We start from the raw sequence: 20,707 nt of genomic DNA, 5'->3' as shown, positions 1-20,707 counted from the left end.
TCTCTCTCGCCGATAGATGGCGTGTGCACATATTGAACGCGTTGCGTATCGTTACGTTCAACCAGGGAGCCACCTCCCTGGTTCAACCGTAGAAGGCAACTCTTCAGGCTCGCTAAACACTATTGCGAAGTATTTGACATGAAAACGTATGTTTGCCCCTCGTCAGCTGAGATCTGTTTTGTTTAGCTTTTTTCTTGTGGTAAAACGAACAGGATCTCATTGAACTAAATTCTTTTCCACTTTTCTTACGGCGGCACGTGGGTGGAAAAGGAAGTAATGGGGTGAGGGTGGGGCTCATGGAGGTGGGATAGACACCTGTCAAGCCTTTGGGCGCTGGTTTCGAAGAAGGCAAAGGAGCAGTGCGTGCTTTTGTCATGGATTTTGCATGATGTCTTTCATATCCCCGTGCCCCTGATTTGTCATCTGGCAGCCACGCGGCCAAACATCGTCTTGTCTTCCAGTTTAGATTCTGAAGATTACAACACTGTCTGAGGATGATGAAGTAGCGAGCAGTCGTGCATGTGTTTCAGCGAGGTGGTATTATCGCAGCATACTTTTCGCCCCCGGCGCGTCATGCCATGGCGCGTGAGACATGCTTGGAGTCAGAGACAGGAGTATGAGTAAATCCTCCCCGCCGGAAATGTTCGATCACACGGGAGAATATTTTTTTTTTTTTTTTTTCACGAAATGAATCGTTCTACTTGTAGGCCCTAATTAGGCAGAGCGACCGGATATTGGTGGTTCCGCGAATGCAATGACAGTTGGCATTCTCCAAAGCTATTCGCTTTCAGCCCAACTTGAGGCGCGACGCGCTTCTGTGTGATCTCTTTGACTAAAAAGTGATGAAAAGAAGGGGCGGGGATGGGGAAGGGGGGGGGGAGGGGGATGAACAATGTGCGGAAGCAAGGATGACACACAGATTTGATGTCAATCCTCACTGGGTTTTTAGGCACTTAGATTTCACACCGCTGGCATCGCGGCTGGTGTGCGACTTTCTGTGTCAAACAATAAGTACGCTACAGTTCAAGTTCCCAGATGAAAATATTATGACGGAATAAGATAAAACAATGATTGTTAAAATAATGATGATGGCAGAATGAAAATACTATCAACAATGGAAGAAGATGATGATAATGATAATAATGATGATAATAACAATTACTATTATTCAGAAAAGAATTCAACAATATAAATGACAGTACAATGGTTATCTTATGAACATACTTATTATGCAAATATTTGGTTTCTGACATCAATTTTACACCTCAAAAGAGAAATGTGACTTGCCATCTTGAGAATGACTGGAAACAATACAACCAACCACATGATGGTTGCGCGTCATCTTCATTAGATATGGACGGTGGGCCTTAGGGTGTGACGAGAGGGGGTCCCGGGATGGGGTCTGCTAACCTAACACTAAGATGACAGCGATCTGACTATTCCTCTGTGAAGCTTGTGTCACCCCCATACGTCTCACTTCTAGCCAGAACCGGATCAGCACAAGACCAAGTTACACTCGTTAATACATTCGATACATTCGGCAAGATAAACCAACTGAAATGATTCCATGGATTTAAATTTCATACAAGGTGGTTGTTTGTAAAATCTCATTCATTTCATGTCGTTGCACGTATGGTTTGAGGTTGCCTTCTTGTCCAACTAATAGTATGTTTCATATGTCTCTAGATAGTACATGTATTAAGACCACTGTTTATTGCACGAAGTTAGAAAATGATGAGCACCCAGGGCTTCAATCTGGACGTCATTATTTCAAGCTGAGGCGGGGATGGCCCCCGTCCGCCACACGAGACCGACCACATCCACGGGCATGAAGATCCAAGGAGGAAGAACCCTGCCACCAGTCGTAGACCAGGGACCCGTTTCATAAAACTTGTTATCAGTGACAACTGCCACATTTGTATGACAAGCGTGCTCTCAGCCAATCGGATGCAAGGATTTCAGTAGCTTGTCACATCTATGACAACTTGTCACTGATAGACAAGTTTTATGAAACGGGCCCCAGAAGACCACAGAAATTAGACTCATCGTATCAAGAACAGGAGCAACAAAATATCATGTGATTTATCAGTATACTAGTAGAACACCTTTGTAAATATTGAGCGTGTGAGTGGGGGTGAGGGGTGGGGGAGGAGTTTGGGAGAGGATTCAACTCAATAGTGTTGTTTCACACCCTGAAAGTGAACATAATGAAATATAATTGGATGAAGTTTGGAAAGTTAAAGAGGGATACAGAGATAGACAGATATAGATAAAGAGATAGATAGATAGATAGATAGATAGATAGATAGATAGATAGATAGATAGATAGAGATAGATAGATAGATAGATAGATAGATAGATAGATAGATAGAGATAGATAGATAGATAGATAGATAGATAGATAGAGATAGATAGATAGATAGATAGATAGATAGATAGATAGATAGATAGATAGTTAGATAGAGATAGATAGATAGATAGATAGATAGATAGATAGATAGATAGATAGTTAGATAGAGATAGATAGATAGATAGATAGATAGATAGATAGATAGATAGATAGATAGAGAGGGAGAGAGAGATAGGGCGAGAGGGAGACGGGGAGAGGGATAAGAGGGAAAGGAAGAGAGTGATGCAGTTTTTATAAATTGCTTTAAGTTTTGCGGGAAAAAATACCAATGTAATGAAGCAGCAGGAAGAGGAGAATGTGATTTGATAAGGACGTCAATCAACAGGTTTGCCAAACGCTCGGTGACTCGTTCCCCCGCTTTGGCAGGGGCGAGAATGGTTGGCCGACTGTACGTAGGACGCACTACGTCACTCCGTCTGGCGGTCTTCCATGGCGAGTTAGTCACACTGACTTTCATTCAAATCATTGGGGTCATCGCCTAATATGAACTGTCTGTGACCTCATACAATAGGAACTGATCAGACTTGAGAAATGAGTCTCGTTCTCTTTATGTCAAAAGCGTGAATAAAGAGAAGTAAAAACTGAAAAAGAGAACGATACAAAAAACGGGTAACACAACATCCCTCCCCCCGGAGCCCTGGGAAAAGACAAGGACTCAAGGATGTATACTAACACAGGAAAATTAGTATTATATTTTTGGTCTTCTCTGAAAAAACTCATTGTCATTCAAAAGGCCACCGCGGTATCCCGGATATCCACTTTCACCCAGCGGATTGCCGTTTTGAGAACCACTGCATAATTTCTGAGTTTTCCCACGTGTACGAGAGGGCAATAATAGACGTTTCTATTTTGTTGATCAAGCAAATATAGTAACAAAATATGGATACAAATGGAAAGTTAATATTTGTGAAGTTTTTGATTGATACAATGATATATAAAATGATGAGTAATATTGGCAGTGCTGCTCTCTAAGCTTCTGATAACTATAAAATGTTTTGTATGCTGTATATTGGCATAAAGTTTTTTTTTTTTTTTGTGGCCTCACATGTACATACCATACCACCGCTAAATTACTATCACATTCTTTTTTAACATTCATCAAATGTGCATTCTGTGCACTCATCTAAAAGGGGAAATCCAGTCCAAATAATATAAATTAGTCTGATAAGAAAGAGTAAAATATTACGAGTTCAACAGTAAAATTTTGATCAAAATCGGGTGAAAAATAAGGAAGTTATGACAGTTTGAAGCTTCACTTTTTTTTCAGGAAACACTTCTTGAACGGTCAGTATGAATATGCAAATGACAAAGTGAGCATGTCATCCCCTCACAACTTGCAATATAGTTGGTACATAAAATTTTGAAATTTCCAGTTTTTCATTCAGATGCATTTATGCCCGAGGCTCAAATCCTGGTATATCCAACTGATCACTATTCTGAAGTTATTCAACCAGGAATAACATCATGTTTCAGACTTCAATGACAGAAACACTGAATTTTCGTCATTTTTTTTTTTTTACATGATCGATGGAAAATTGCGAGGTTATAGCATGGTTAGCTCACTTATTTGCATACTCATATCCACTGTACAAGAACTGTTTTGCAGAAATTAGCAGAACTTCAAAATGTCATAATTTCCTTATATTTCATCCGTTTTCAGTCAAATTTTTACTGTTGATTTCGCCCAGTGTTGAAAGAGTGTAGCTTTTTAAATCATTGACCCAAAACATTGCTTGGGATACACTCTTCTTTACGCAAACCGAAGGGAGTTGTGAATCACATCACCTCAGCTAATTTGAATATACGGTTAATCCCAATACAATATGTATTACAATAGTGTGACACTCTAATAAAATTCTTTAACTTTGTTTGATCTATGTTCAATTCTGATGTATCTTCTTCCATTCTCAGTCTTAACTGAGGGTTCATTCTCAAGTCAACTTTTATATGAATGATGTGAAATTGGACATTGATCAATGATGTGATCTCAAACTAACATCTGTGGTGAATTCCTGTCATTTTCCAAATTTCTATTCTTATGCTACAACATTCCAACCCAATTATCAAGTGCTTTGTGTTTGATACTTATGTTTACTCCATGTACTCGTCAAAAACCCTCCTCATAACAACCCCATTATCCTTTTTTTTTTTGCCCCCTTGAAGACAAATCATGCCAAGTACATTACCAAAGCACACACAAAAAAACACAAACACAAAAAACACACATACTACACACACACACACACACACACACAAACACGCACACACACACACACAATGCATGAACCGTGCAATGACCGTATGCTTATCACCAACATAAACTGCTACCACATCCTTCACACCCAGGAAACAAAACAAGGAAGTGGTCCAGATTAAATGCCATGATATTTAGTTTAGTGATGGAAGACACAGTACATAATAACATGCAATGAATGTACCGGTAACACAAGACTATCTTACAGGAACAACCCAGAGGCCACAGCCTAGAGTATGTCACACCAGAGGTCAATACACGTGTATATCATCTAATCTAAAAGTGCACTGATCTTACATCAGTATATACATTTTATAAGAATGTTGATGGTTGTATACCCATGATAGACCAAGACAGAATGGTCACACATGTACTGTACAAGTGGAAATTTTCAAGGCGTTGAAATTTTTGTGCATTTCGCGCAACCAGAAACTAGCGCTAAAAATAAAAGCATGAGAATATCTATGCTTGCAGTAAGTTCAAGTATTTCCTGTCTTGATTACACTGAATTGAGAACATGCAAAACTTATCTTACCTGGCCAAGAGCAAAAAATCACTTATGCGAAAATATCCACTTTTACAGTACACAGTAATCTATATAATGAGAGTCAGGAGCAATTACAGACAGTGTAATACTCGTTTCACTGTTTTACTTGATCATACAAGTAGAATGTTTTAGATGCACAACATAAATATGACCATGTTGACACTATAATGTGTGTTGTGTGTGTGTGTGTGTGTTTTTTGGGGGGGAGGGGGGGGGGGGGTTGCCACGCCAAAATTTACTTTCCCAAAGTTACATGTTATGAAATGCCTCTTTAAACAAATTTGTGGAATTCAAGAAGGAATGCAAGAAAGGGGAATAACATCCAAAATGGAAAATATAGTCCATACTTTCCTTTCCCAATGTACCATCAGTACAAAGAAGTTGATCACATCTTATACACATGAGACCATTTAAATCTGGTTTTACCACATTATGCCAATTTTTTGAATATGCTAACCTTGATTTTCATGATCACATTTGCATTCCTAGTGCTGAAGTATTAGTCAAGTATCTCAGACTCCTGGGCAATACTCCTCAATACCTTCCTATGAACAGCAAATTGCTATTTCATCTTCTCCTGATAAGTTGTTTTTTTTTTTGTGACATTTCTCCAGATGTTATAATTCACATTCTGTAATATGAATAACTCTGACACATCTGCTCAAGTTAAAGAAAACTCATATATAGTTCTTCTTCTATACACAACAAGTAATAACATACATTAGATGCCATATTCACATGACCTATTTGGAGGTTCTGAGAGAAAGCTATATACACATATAGTGATTTACAGACATTTATGTCTTTTGCCTTGCTTAAAACAAACAACAAATGATCACATGTTGGAGAGTAGTATCAGAAGTAAAGCCAGAGAATTATTCATGGGTTTTGTGGGACTTAAGTAACTGCCAAGTTTGTTAAAAGACTTGTTGTGAAGCAAGCTGCATGAATTGAATACAAGATTACAGCAACCATGATGTCCACAAATTTTGATTAACTCGTCTTGCTAGTCCCTACCATCTTGCTAGTTCCTACAAATACCTAAAGGTCTTTTTTCTTCATCCTCTCTCTCTTTCTATCTGGGTGTGCAAGATGAAATGTTTGAATATGAAATCCACCTTACAGCATGACTACAACATAGTATGTATGAAATGGAGGAAATATTTTTTATCAGATACTGCTGTGTCTGCCCCAAATCCCCCTGTCTGCTGATACACACCTCATCCACGCTAGGTCTGACAGTCCTGCATGTCTGGCCCCGATCCGGTGGGCTCTCTGCTGAGGTTTGACCCCGCCCCAGCCAGAAGACTCTTTGGGTCAGTGATGTCCTTGAATCCTTCAAATGATTCCAGGGCTGGAAGAGAGAACACATCACTTTATCTACACGCAAAGTGGTCTACAGGTTTCAGCATGTTGCACGACAAAACTTTACTATCGTACATGACTGTATGTTTTCAAAGTCAGTGCTGGTCAGGGTCAAGCTCAAGGGTTCTAGATATTCCCTGGTGCAATCTGAGCCTTTATACTTCATTTACGTTCATTCAATGATAAAGATCATTCACCAGATTGTTTGTAAAGTTGAGGGACATCACTAAAAATGTTGCATGTTATGCAAAAAAATTAAGCATGCATACTTTTTAAATGCATATGATGCCTTTACATATGATTTTCAAAATCAGGGGATTTTCCCCCAACCACAGCAGGGATGCAAACTTGGCACGGTGTGTAACTTTACGATGACAAGTGATTTGCAAGGGCCTCAGTGTCTGCAATCTGGACTCACCAAACTGGTTGAGCTCCTGCTGGAGATATCTCTGTAAGCAGTCCTTGAAGGAGGCTGTCTGTCTGGCTGTCTGATGGATTTTGGCAATCTATGAAAGGCAATTGAGACATGGTACACATGACATTGTATATCATAACCTCCTCTGCAGTATGCCAACATCCGAGTGGTTAACTGACAAGTCACAGACTTACACCCCCTTACAAAAAGTAAATTATTTGGTTGTGAGATCGGAGCGAGACCACAATAATCTGCACAATTCTGATTCTGCTATTATCTGCACCACACCCAGACTTGGAGTTTGTGAACGTAATTCAAAATAATGCCCATTATTTCCAAGATGTATTCAAAAGGTCATACTGCTCAACATACACTGCATTAAACAAGGTTGACATGCCACTTCCAGCATCCGGTAAGACAAAGCATGGACAAAGCATCACAAACCCTGTGCACTCTTCAACAATGAAGAGCAACGCTGGAAACTTAACATTCACTGACAGAAAAAGTCTTGATAGCATCTTATGACAGCTTACTTGGCAGTGATGACTGGAGTCTAGGAGTCTGTGAAGGTGACAGCATGTCTAGGAATGTCAGTGACAGGTTCCCCCCCCCCCCCAATACACATAAAACCTTTTTAGACCTCAAAAAGCCCATTTAAAGGCAAGATCATTTCAGCACAGCCCCTGATACTGCAAGTATCTCTGTGACAACAATCAGGAAAGGAAAACAACAAACAAACAAACACAAAACATTGACAGGGTAAAATACATGAGTTTTAACATTTGAGGTCTACAGTGCTGAGGACGACATTACATATTCATGACAGTAATGGTATTTGTTTATTTTCTATTTACTGTTTTGCTTGTTCTCTGATTTTACACTTAACATATCTGGTCAAAAATTAATAACTCTCAAGTCATTTCCATAGTGCCTGCTGCTTAGATATGTGTTCTTGATGAACTTTCCCTAGAATAAATTGAACATACCTGTCTGATATCTGATTTGTTCTTGGGTCTTCAATTGACAATTCCTTGTCTGGTCAATTCTCATATCAAGTTTTAGGGTGCATCATATAACCCATTTCCACACTGATAAATACCATAATAATACAAACAAAACAGAACAAGACAATGTGCTTATTGTGAACACACACATAGTACATCACTTAACAGTGTACTAAACTAGGGTATTTAACTTTCATATCTTGAAATCCTCACAATGAAAGCCATACTAAAGCTGTTAACTTCAGTGGAAAGCATGATTTTTCAACAACAAAAAATATATTAACTGTAAATTGAATGGTCCCCCCCCCCCCGATTCAAATCATAAGCAACACTAAAGTCCTTTCTTAAAAACAAAAACAAAAAATCCCTGCACTTCAGAGATATATTTTTTCTTTGTGGGGATTAACCTCTTTACTGCTCACACTAGTCTTTGAATCGGGGATACATTTATGTAGATAGTGTGGAAGCTTAATGCTAGAAAGGGTAAACTGAGGTTTACCTGAATAGCCACATCCCTGGCGGAAGACCCCGCCCAGTCAATGATGGCTGCTAGGTCAGGCAACTCTGACAGCATCCGCCGCTGTTTGATGGTTAAACTCTCTGGCTCTTTACATGGCACTTTTCTCTCACTTTCTGTTGAATGAAGTCTGGGAAAAATAAAGAAGAGCGAAAATGTATTGTGTGATGAGCTCAAGCCTTTCTTTAACCCTGTATGTGCCCAGGCATTTCATAACCTAACTTGCCACAACAGAGATAAAGGGAATGAGGTAATTTTTATTCATTGAAAAATAGTGTTTAGACATCTGTGCCAATAGGCAAAGAAAGCACTCCAGCTGGCCTGCCAATCAGCCAACGAAGCTCAGTAAAGGTTAACAATCACTGAATGATAGTACAAGTATTTAACCCTTAACGTGCTATGTTCACACCTATCTTTCTTAGATAGAATGCCACATTCATATTTTCATGTTAGCAAACATAAAACAGAGTGTCTCCTGCATGTCTTCTCTGATTAGCTGTGTTGAATGCCCGACTGATTTCAGATCTTAGGTAGGCCCAAGCAACCCAAGTTGAAAGAACTGCCTCTTTAGAAACCTGGGTCAACTACTATCACTTAAGACATAAGTCTGCATACAAGTCTGGCTTGGGAAGATTTGCATCTTTGCACTGATAAAAAAAAAAATACAATGACACATTACTGGCTAGATAAGAGGCTTTATAGATTGCATCCACTCTATAAGTAAATGATAGGATGAGGTAAATCCAATTGGGTACAACAAAAAAAAATCTCAAGTATAATATGGAATAGTTCACATCATGTAAGAAGGCTAATTGAGTCGGCTGAGTTTGGTATTACAGAGAGGCAGGCAATGTTCTTTCTCAATACACCAGTTTAAAATTACACTCTGCACATGAGCAGATAAAGGTCATCTGATAAAAACAACATTATGAGACACAAAGTTGTAACGAGCAATGGCATGGACAATGCCTTAACCCATTGGCCGGAATTCACGAAGGTGGTACAAATAAAACCATGGTTTAAACCATGGACAAAAACCATGAAGTGCCAAGTGTCCCATGGAATATTTTGTTATGAAATCAGTCATTTCGACGATGAAATGATTATTTTGACAATAAAATGACAACATTTTGTAGCTAAATGAACATTTCCTCCACGAAATGATAATTTCGTTAATGAAACGGTCATTTTGTCGACGAAATGATCCGATTTCGTAACGAAATATTCCGTGCGACACTTGGCGCTCCATGGTTTTTGTCCATGGTTTAAACCATGGTTTCATTTGTACCACCTTCGTGAATTCGGGCCTTTGAGGACAAGTCTTGAGTATACTTGGGTAAGCGTCTATGGGAAATACAGTGTATGTGTTGTAACAAAATCAGTCCTTCCTCAATGGGTGAATGGTTTCTTTGCGTTGCAACGAAAGAACACTGCAAACATTTAGTGAAGTAGGCAATTTGGATTACATACAGTGTAAGTGGTTGATATCTATCTATTTAAAACTGTTTCGTTTTGTTGGTTTAAAATTTGGAGTGATTTGAACCATCTGCTATCTCTGAACTGGTCTATTCTCCGCAGATGACAGTGGACTGCACAGACTTACCTCTCAGCCTCCTTGGCTGCCTCCGTCTGGTCCTCTAACAACTTGTCCCATTTCTCCCCTTCTTCCGTCAGTCGCCGTATGTGGGACTGGATCTTGATCACCACTTCGTTCATTTCCAGGTTTGCTGGATTGGGCTCATAGCTGTGAGAAAGAGCATTCTATCAGTCACTTCGGATTCATTATGCATTCATATTATATTCATATTCCTACTTGATAGACTTCTAGGTTATAAAGTAGTATAAAGGTTAATTCCAAATAAACCATTCTTAAATACATCATTCAGTCAGAACTACACAGAACTTGTCTATGGATGCCATTTCCTGGCATATATACCATCATTCACTCCTTTGTGACCATCCATATGACTACCAGGTAAGTAAATCCTCCAAGATCCTCGTGTTAGATGGTTGTAGTTCTTAGAAGATAAAGGGAAATACTACACATGATATGATTTTTAAAAGAGCATTTAAATTCAAACACTTTTTCATTTTGACTATATATACATATATAATTGGTGGTGCAAGCTAAACATTCAACAAAAATTACTCTGCTTCAGATAGTTGAATCTAAGGTAAACTTTGACAAAAACTTCTAAAGGACTTGCCACAAGTCAAATGAATAGTAATAAATGTTATACACAACACATGGGCCTACCCTAATTGCCACTGAAAGACATTTTGAATGATTATTTGGCATACACATCTGTGGCTTCGAAGCATTTTTGCAGAGCACAAACAAATTTGGTCAGCAAGCCAGATTGGTAACCGTTGCAGAGCTTAAAAGTTTGCTGTGGTGACAATGGGCAATTAGTTAAAGGTGCATGGTCCCGGTGTTTTAGTCAAATGCGTACGTGGGCACACGGCGCAAGTTTCCTATAGAGACCTACACTATCGACTCCTCTTGAGCGCTTACGCTTTGGCCCACTTCCCCGAGTCCGAAGAAGTCCGATTCACTGTAGTCAGTGGTCGGATCACAGATCGGCTCATGATTCGGCTGAGGGGGATGACAGCTTTAGCAAACTTCTTTTGTGATGTCATAATAACAAGCACATATGCACGCACCCTGGCATTACTACAGACTGCGCGATGCACAGAGAAGACAACGAAGGCAACGTTACTTAGCAACAGCTATGCACTTTACTCTTGATGACAGCTCAACTTCGGTAATCTTCGTATCAATGCTAATGGTGATCGGCAGTATCATCAACAGCGCCCTCTACACTACCGGGACTATGCCCCTTTAAGTGTGCCGTACAGTCTTATTCTGACAAACGTACTTAGACTAACCTGGTTTTTGTGGTTGCATGCTTCAACATACCAGTCTCAGCAACATCCACCAACGTGTCTTCAAATGCTTTCCTCACTGGTGGTCAAGGGTTAAAATGTTTTAAGTACACTTTACGAATTCAAAATACACCTCCTCCCAGACAGAAATAAAATGTTACAGATGTAAGCATATGTAAAACAACAACCCAAACTTCGTTTGCAAACTCATAGAAAACAGTTACTTGTCGTAATCTGATTGAACTTATGTAGTAGTACAAGTTATCAAGCTCTGTCGTTGACCCTCAAAATTCATGTGGTCACATATGAGACCAGGTTTAATCAAGTATGCAAACAAGATAAAAGAGGATGAAGATTAAAGAGTTCTTAAATGGAATTTCTCAATGCAACACTGGAAACTTATATAGCCTTTGTCAAAAGCTTTCTCACTGTAGTGATTGCAAGATGAACAAGCAGAGGGTAACTACATGAGATTAGTCAGCCACCAGTGACAGCCAAGACTCAGCCAGAGAGCATAAGGAGATCAGCACAAATATCTTAACTTACACCCTTAAATGACCAAATTTTGCTACCAGGGTTTGGCAGCAAAACTCACGACCAACTCAGCAGAGCACTGTCTGAAGATGATCATGCATGCATGTTGGAACTGATAACCAAAGGACAAATCAAGCAATTTCATTCTTTGAAACAATCAGTAAGTGACTGAAGTATATAGTAGGAGTGGTAAAAGGTTAGGTTTTCTCTTCATCATGAATAACAATCAGATCTCAAAAGGTCTTTGTGCTGACGTGCTCAGCTTTGGCTCTCTAGCTCTTGACTGTCAAAGCTAACGACAGTGCAAAGATTTTTGAAAAAGGCTACATTGTATCGCTCATCTCAAACAATGAGGGCAGCATTCCAATAGTACATACTTCTACATTGCAGTGCCTGGTCTGCTTCAAACAGTGGTATCTCAGCCTGCAGTTTCTGTATGGTGTACTGTGTGTGAAAAGAAGGAAAGAAAACAAACATAAATTGCATTGGACACAGATTATACAGTGCTCAACTATTGGTGGCTTCAGGGAGCAAACTTCCACTGATAATCAACAATGGAATGTTTGAATTTTGTTTCAGATATCACTTCATAAATAACACTTCAACATATTTGAACATATTCTTAAAGACATGATTTTTCTGCACGACAGTTCTATAAAGAAAGAAAAAATGGCCTACATGTACATGTATTTACAATATTCCCTAGTTGCGATTTGACATACAGGCTATATCAAGTGCATTAATGCCTGTCCGTTCACTACACTAGTGCATTAGATGGCAATATTTTTTACCATGTTGTCAATATTCAAGGTCCAACCATGATTTGTGAATTTCATGAAAACTAAACCCTTGCAAAAATAACAGCTCTCACAATATCTCAAATTCTCCCCCTCAAACATCATATGCACCTATTTCCTATTGGAGCTGGAATGGCATGTATCTGAGATAATGAGTTAACCACATGAAACAAGAAATACTTTCATTCAGTTCTGATTAGTAAGCTTACCTCAAAACATTCTTGCTTTAATTTCTCGAATCTTTTCTCCTCTGAGAGGTCTGTGGAAATTTTCTTGTGGATTTCTGCATTTTTGAAGATAAGAATGCAAATGATATTGATCAGCAGCCATGCAAGAAAGTGGCAAAACAGGAGATTGAAAGGCAGAATGTAATATTAATTCAACAAATGACGAATATATTGATTTAGAAACCTTCTGTCTTTTCTCTCAAGTCCCATGATCGTAGGCAATGAATAGATTAGATATGGGCACTGCTACCAGGAGCTCATGGCAGTGGCAGTACAAAAGCTCGCCATATCTAACCAAACGCAGAATGCAAAATATTGTGTGTCTCAAACGGAAAATTCCTTCATCATCAGTGTTAGGTTTGCAATGTCAAATGACTGAAGTTTGTATGAAGTTCTACATGTTAAATGTTCAGGATAATTGATATGCTGATCGTTCAATTTAAGACAATGTCTTCCCACAAATTTACAATTTTCACCTACAGACTGGTATGGTTGAAGCACACAGTCCAAACTCACTGCCTACGTCATTTCCCCAACAAAAGACGGGTTTCTTACCTGAACATTCAACATGGACTGACGGAAGAGACTTTCTTGAGCGTCCCCTCATGAAGCTTGACCGTCGCTTTTGTCTCTTTTGATGTTTTGTAATGGTTGACATGACCTGATCGATTTGGAAATCGAAAAAACAACAACAGCACAGCAATCACTTATGATTATTGAAGATGACTGAACAATGCAGGTTTTTGTTTTGTTTTTTGATAAGACAGAATGTTCCACAATTTATGGATACAATGGATGGGAAAAAACTGGAATGCAATTACGCTAAAAGAAAACGAAATTCTTGTCTTTGTATTGTGCTTACATCTGAAAATAAATGCATTTATTGCATTAAAAAAAAGGTTTTCCTTGAAATTCATTATGTACATGTACACTGCAGCAGTACATGTTTCTGCAGAGTTAATGCAAATTGTTCAAAATGCAAAACTAGACTACTTACATCAGGCTGTTCCACGTCTGCCTTGCGTTTCCTTGTCATCCTGTTGAATTACAAATCAGAATGGAATTCAGATATGTACATGTTACAGTGTATCTCCTGTTTGGATATTTCAACAAATTACTATAGGGCCTACATATTTATTCTGTAACACATGTATAGTTGGGTGTCCAACATATCGACACCCTTATGTTTTTTTCTATCCTTCTGAACCTTCTGAAAGTTATAGCCAACAGGGCAGCACACTGCATATCGCTGACTTTGGTGTTGAATACACGTGCGTGGTTATGCTGTAAGTGCCCCCTTGAAGCTCTCTAACGATGCACGACACTTTAACTATATCAATATCATTTTCTAATTTATTCCATGCCATGGGAGTCCTTACAAAAAATTAGTTCTATCCGTTCTTGTGAATGGTATTTGAATTTGCATATCATTTTTCCTCCTTGTTTTCCTTTCTGGCAGATATGTGATGTACTTATTGGCTGATATCCCCACCATTCCCCGCTGTATCTTAAATAACATGGTCCATCTGTTCCTTTCTCTTCTCGTTTCCAGTGTTTCTGTGTGACACTGCTACTCTTGCTGTAGTTTCCTAAGCAGAAGCGTGCTGCTTTCCTTTGTATCCTTTCCAACTTCTCTATCTGGCCTAGCTATCAATAAATAGATCTAGGCCCTACTTAAAATATATAACAATTTGCCTGAAATTTTACTCACATGTAGGCCTAGACGCTAGGCCCTTAAAGGGAAGATAAACCCCAAGAGCAATGTGGATTGAGTGAAAGCAGCAACATTAGTAGAACACATCAGTGAAAGTTTGAAGAAAATCGGACAATCGATGCAAAAGTTATGAATTTTTAAAGTTTTGGCGTTGGAACCGCTGGACGAGGAGACTACTAGAGGTTATGACGTATGAGTGGACAACAATACCAAGAAAATATAAAGAAAATTCTACAAAAATCCATTTTTTCATGAAAATTACAAATTCCATCAACTTGATATTGACATATGTTAGGGGTAGCAATTATTCCCCCTGCTTTCTGAAAGAGGTTGGTCCATTGCTCTTTCATAATTCTAGAAAAGTGAATTTTTGTTGAATTTCCTTTATATTTTCTTTGTATTGTTGTCCACTCATACGTCATATCCTCTAGTAGTCTCCTCATCCAGAGGTTTCAACACCAAAACTTTAAAAATTCATAACTTTTGCATCGATTGTCCGATTTTCCTCAAACTTTCACTGATGTGTTCTACTAATGTTGCTGCTTTCACTCAATCCACATTGCTTTTTGGGTTTACCTTCCCTTTAAGGTGCTAAAGAAAATACTCTGAATTCACAAGCGCACATTGAAAATGCGATTTGCGGTAGAACATTTCTACACGCTCCAAGCCAAGATAACTGCGTCGAACATGTGGGATGTTATTTTGACGCACTCAGTTGTGTCGCAATTTTGAAACCTAACTGTTGGTAGGTCCTACACCCCAAACCAAGTTACCTTAACATAGGCTGTATTGACAATATGTGTGAAATGCACGAAATGCTTTTCCAGTGTGCATTTATAATGTATGGTATCATTGTTTTGCTGTTGATCTTGGTTGTTTACTATCAGGTTTTCAGTTGTATAGACAGAGTCGGTCGTACGGTCGTTACGGTCGTATTAACCTCCCGAACGCTTCGTGTTTCAACTTTCAACACGAAGCGTTCGGGCCGTCGTTATCATGTATTCATGGTTATGTGTTTACACCCCGAACAGTCGAACAGACGTGAATGCTAATACACCGTGTTAGTGTTACCAGTTACGGTCCAATACAATTCCGTTCGATGATTTTCACGAAATAATTTCAACAGAGCAATTTTTACTATTAATATTCTTTACACAAATGACCAATTCAGAATCGCGAAACGTTGTGAAGGGTCTCGCATTAACAGACCTTACCTTGAAGCGCTTGACATCATGGAAGAAGAGCAAGAATCAGTCATGTTGTTTTGAATTCGGCGCCTCTAACTTAGCTCTGTATTTGTCACTGCGCGACTTGAGTTGGTGTATAATCGTACTGTGACTGTATATATAATGTACAGTACTTTGTACGAGAAGTGCCGCGGAGAGCGATCTTCCCGCTGCAGCTGATCAACCACTGAGCTCAGTGGTCGCGATGTCTAGAATGAACATTGAGGGCAGCAAACACTAAGCGATCTCGTGCGGATGACGATGAATATGTCGAGCAATATTTTCCTCTTGGATGCTATGATAAATATACTGAATACTACATAGATGGTCGCAGTTCTTCTTTTCCTTTTCCTTCTTTTCTATTCTTCTTTTCTAAGGTTCTAATGCTCTGTCTAAACTTGTGTTTGAAGGATCGGGATTATAACTGCATGCAGGAGAAGCTTGATATCAGAAAACAAATGGTAGATCATCAATATAAATCTATATACTTGTAGCTATGAGGACCTAGGTGTAGTGTCGACAGTCTCTGGAAACCATACTGAAAGTGAAACAGTTTCTGTTTACTATTTAATTATGATATTTCCTCGAGGAAAACAACAACAACAACAACCAAACACACGTACACACATACAACAAACTCGGATATTCAGTAAGGCACTAGATTACCTGAGCAAATATTTCTTATCTCCTTTGCATCTGCTTTCCGTCAATACCAATACCATTACCCGTGACGGCGGATAAATACGTAAGTATACATACCAATGACGGAGGATAATCTATACCAAGAATAGACTTATGCGCTTGGTTCACATGAGAAGATCGGCATTTACCCAAGGAGCTACATAATAATAGTCTACTTCAGGAGGCGGTCGAAGCCAACCCAATTGACATAGATTTGTGTAGCAGGCCTCTGGCCCCGGAATGTTTTTCTGTATGCTGTTCATGTATTCTATTTTCATTATTCATCAATTATTTGTCAGTTCATTTCTGCTTCTATAGGGCCTATGCTATAAGAACATTGTAACAGACAGAATTATCTTGAGCAAATTGTGGTCACGATCACGGAAAAGAAGAAGAAGAAGAAGAAGAAGAAGAAGAAGAAGAAGAAGAAGAAGAAGAAGAAGAAGAAGGAGAAAAAGAAGAAGAAGTGAGGGGAGAATATCATAATAGCCTTGTGAGATAGGGGGTTACAGAGTCGCTCATGATTACAAATAATTATCTATTATGTTATGGAAACAAAATAATCACGAATATAGGGCCTAATGATTATGAGTCTTATTGTCATCATAACATAACGGGGGGGGGGTCTATAGGGCAATTACCTTCCTGGGCAATTACCCCAGACCCTTCCCCGACCCTAACCCTAATCCTAATCCTGAACCTAATCCTAACCCTAATCCTAAACCTAACCTATCTCTAACCTTTACTCTAACCTCATCACTAACCATAGGCGGGGGGGGGGGGGGGTAATTGCCCTGCATGGTGAAGGATGTGTGTGTGTGTGTGTGTGTGTGTGTGTGTGTGTGTTTGTGGGTGGGTGTGTGTGTGAGTGTGATTAGATTGAGATGTTCGAATCCACAAGGTTCGTTAATCCGAAAGTGAAATCAGGTTCGTAATTCGGAATGTTCGTGATCCAATAATGCAATGGGTTCGTTTGCCCGAAAATGAAAAACAGCAAAACATAACAAAACGAGTGTATTATACAAACAAACTACTGTTTAACGGCCCGTGCTTTTAATGACATATAAATCTGAGAAGTCGTATGCTGTTATTTCCGATACACAGACGAAAATGTATAATGCCAGCCAATCTATAATGATGTAATGTAGAACAAAAAGAGCAATTAGTACCGTCTCCCATCACGTGCCATTGCACATCAAAAGCATCACACATGTGTGACATGACTTCAGATGTATTCAGCTTTCATTATTTCAATAAAGTTATGATAAATTGAATTATTAGCCAAAACGCAATGTTCTTATTTCAGGCATTCATGCAATGTTAAATTGTGAAGTGATCGTATATATACGCTCAGCCAAAAAAGTAAACATTTTTTCGAGTTCATGTTTTTCATAGAAGATTTTGATGAAAATCAATGTGTTATATACCATGTTAAGGGATAATCGGGAACCTAGTTAGTCAATATAAAGGGAAGCTTTATGCATGGTGAACACGTTTGTTTTTGTCCTCCAAGGCACAAAAGTAAAAATTGCAAAGATTGATATTATTGCCTTTTACTTGCAAATGCCCTTCAAGATAACAATGATAACAAAAGACCGTTTTAACGCAATGAGAGACATTAATGAAATAGCAAAAATTAGTTTTCGTTCTCTTTACCTCTTTATAACCTTAAACAAAATCAAAGTGGGAAACTTAAGGGGAAAAACAAGAATTTTCTGTCAACTCAAAATCCAAAATGACAGGAGTAAGGGAACGAAGATGATTAAATGAACAGAATATCTTTATTTCATTCATTATTTAGTAATTTAAGAATTCATGAGACAAATTAAAGAACCAAATATAATCTGTAATTTTCCTAATATGAGAAATTAGTTCAAAATTTTACCATCTTTGTTAATATTAATACTGCTCTCATTTCATTTGAATTTGGATTTGACAGGAAATGCTTCATTTTCCTCCATTTTTTTCTAGCCTTTATTGATCTTTTAGAATTCAAGGATTTTATACAAATCATAGATGAATGTATTTTTGCAACTTAATTCATGTTTTTTATTGTGTCAAATCTGCCTTTATTCTTATTGTTCCATGGAAAGCATCAATTAGCTTACCTGGGGGGGGGGGGGGAGGACGCAGATCTCCACACGATCAATTAGGTAGCAGCCATGACGTCATTATCATTGATAACAACAAGATACGTTCACTGAATCCATACTAAATCGAATATACTTGATGAGAATTATAAGCAAGCCATATTCTGTGGCATCCTGATAAACAGAGAACCATGTTCGTACGTCACTGCTTTCGTATCACATTTCTCAGTAATCATTCTCACTCTTTGAGTCTTTTACGTGGGGGGGGGTGGAGGGTTTTTAACCCCTCCCCCCTTGGACTGCCAAGTGAAAATGGGATATAGGATGGATATAACTGTGTATTAAACTGTCACTTGACTTTAAATTAACTGCTTTTCCTGCTCTCCATTTAGTAAATGCCGGGAAAATAATAGGGTCAAAATAGCAAAATAATGATTTTAAAAAATCTACGAGACAGGGTACACCGTCTCCCCAATCGGACTCTCCCCCACTCGCCGCTAAAATAAACTATTGTAGGTGGCTCGTGTATGGACGATAATACAACTACGAGTGTGCTCCGCGTTGTCTAACCTATTTAACGTAAGTTGCTATTTAGAGAGTTTGCAGAATAATGCTTTCGTGCATATGAAACATTGTGCAATAGGAGTAGTTTGTTTTAAAGTATAACTCTTGAATACGTGAAGTTACCGTCTTTTTGTTGTTTGTTTGTTTGTCAGGCGATTTGTCGGCAGAATGGATGTCCAAATTGTGAAGACCTTGTCATCCGTTGACCACTTCACCCCTGACCCTCCCCCCTTTACCAAAAGCCTAGATCCGCCCCTTTATAGTGTAACCCAGAGAAGAATGAGGCCTACAACGTCAGAAAAATGAAAGTTACGCTGAAGTCATAGTAATCGCTAAATGGTCGGCTCAAGCATTATATGATTTCACATGGCCATGCGGTCAAAAAGGGACTGCGACAACAAAAATTTTCACTCTGTGTTTTGGCGTTGACTGGCCCTGACGTACATAAAAGTCGCCTCGCACCTTAGCAAATCGCATCACGTTAGCGATTCACTTTCAAACATGCAACGACGACAACCGATAATGCCGTCTCTGGAAAAACGTGTCGTATTCCTCGGATCGGCACGGGTCGGAAAGTCGTCGGTCATTGACAGCCTGATGGATAAGACATTCAAGGAGAGTTACAGTCCGACAAATGCAAATGTACATCGACACACGGTGGATCATGATGGGGTTACCATAAAGATGCACATCCTGGACTCTTCAGGGAAACAGAATTCGTATGGCACGAGGAATCTAGTGGCGAGGAGCTGCGATCTCTTTGTGGTTGTCTACTCACCTGATTTCCTAGGTTCCTATCAACTCGCTCTGAAGATCTGCGCTGAAATCACAGAGCAGCGAGGTCACAATATGCCGATACTTGTCGTCGCCAATAAGACGGACCTCGATGAGCGAAAGATCCGGCAGCCTGAAGCAGAATTAATGTTTTCAAAGTGGAATACCTTTCAGAAAGATTGCTCGGCCAAAACTGGCAAGGGCGTCAAGGATGTACTCGAAAAACTCCTGCAACTGTTGAGTCTCAAATTGGATGATCTCGAAGACGATGAGTCTCTGTTGCTACATCACTCTGGCGAGAGAGGGCAGAATGACTTGGCGTGTGACCGAAGGACTTCGACGCACTCTTAGCAGAGTCTTCTCTATTAGACAGAGAGAAGAACACTTGTAGACTGACGAGATCACCAGTCCTCTTGATGCCTATGGACTAGGACTTTGTGCAGTGTAAGGCCAAGGTTTAGAGCATCCACGGAACGACTCGTTAATGCTCTTGTAACATCGCATCTGGATTACTGCAACAGTTTGCTCATCAACTTACCTGCCTGTCATCTCGCTCCACTTCAGCATATACAGAACACTGCTGCCCGTCTTATCACTTGTCCTAGGAAGTATGATCGCATCACCCCTGTCATCCGCAATCTGCACTGGCTGTTGATCCCACAACGAATCAAGTTCAAGATCCTTCTCATCACCTACAACATC

General features: G+C 39.2%; 2 protein-coding genes across 2 annotated transcripts; one reads left to right on the top strand and one right to left on the bottom strand.

Moving 5' to 3' along the window:
• Positions 1-4,788: 4,788 nt before the first annotated feature.
• LOC140240695 (kinetochore-associated protein DSN1 homolog) lies at positions 4,789-15,990 on the bottom strand. Its single transcript, XM_072320452.1, has 10 exons — positions 15,885-15,990; positions 13,954-13,993; positions 13,512-13,617; positions 12,939-13,012; positions 12,310-12,376; positions 11,402-11,477; positions 10,116-10,256; positions 8,495-8,642; positions 6,995-7,082; positions 4,789-6,565 (listed from the first exon to the last, which is right to left on the bottom strand). The coding sequence occupies exons 1-10, from the start codon at positions 15,926-15,928 to the stop codon at positions 6,441-6,443; spliced, it is 909 nt and encodes a 302-aa protein (XP_072176553.1). The 5' UTR covers positions 15,929-15,990; the 3' UTR covers positions 4,789-6,440.
• Positions 15,991-19,753: 3,763 nt separating this feature from the next.
• Positions 19,754-20,356, top strand: LOC140240667 (ras-related protein Ral-A-like). Its single transcript, XM_072320421.1, has one exon. The coding sequence runs from the start codon at positions 19,754-19,756 to the stop codon at positions 20,354-20,356; it is 603 nt and encodes a 200-aa protein (XP_072176522.1).
• Positions 20,357-20,707: the final 351 nt, after the last annotated feature.

This window comes from Diadema setosum, chromosome 17 (genome assembly GCF_964275005.1).
Source record: "Diadema setosum chromosome 17, eeDiaSeto1, whole genome shotgun sequence".
Classification (NCBI taxonomy): domain Eukaryota; kingdom Metazoa; phylum Echinodermata; class Echinoidea; order Diadematoida; family Diadematidae; genus Diadema; species Diadema setosum.
Note: the sequence above shows the minus strand (reverse complement) of the source record. Positions and strands in the feature narration are given on the sequence as shown.

Bases quoted from the DNA above. Each gene is read 5' to 3' on its own strand.
- LOC140240667 (XM_072320421.1), top strand. From the start codon at position 19,754: ATGCCGTCTCTGGAAAAACGTGTCGTATTCCTCGGATCGGCACGGGTC.
- LOC140240695 (XM_072320452.1), bottom strand. From the start codon at position 15,928: ATGACTGATTCTTGCTCTTCTTCCATGATGTCAAGCGCTTCAAG. The intron at 13,994-15,884 runs GTAAGGTCTGTT...GTAATTCAACAG, and splicing joins ATGATGTCAAGCGCTTCAAG to GATGACAAGGAAACGCAAGG. The intron at 13,618-13,953 runs GTAAGTAGTCTA...CAAATCGATCAG, and splicing joins CAGACGTGGAACAGCCTGAT to GTCATGTCAACCATTACAAA.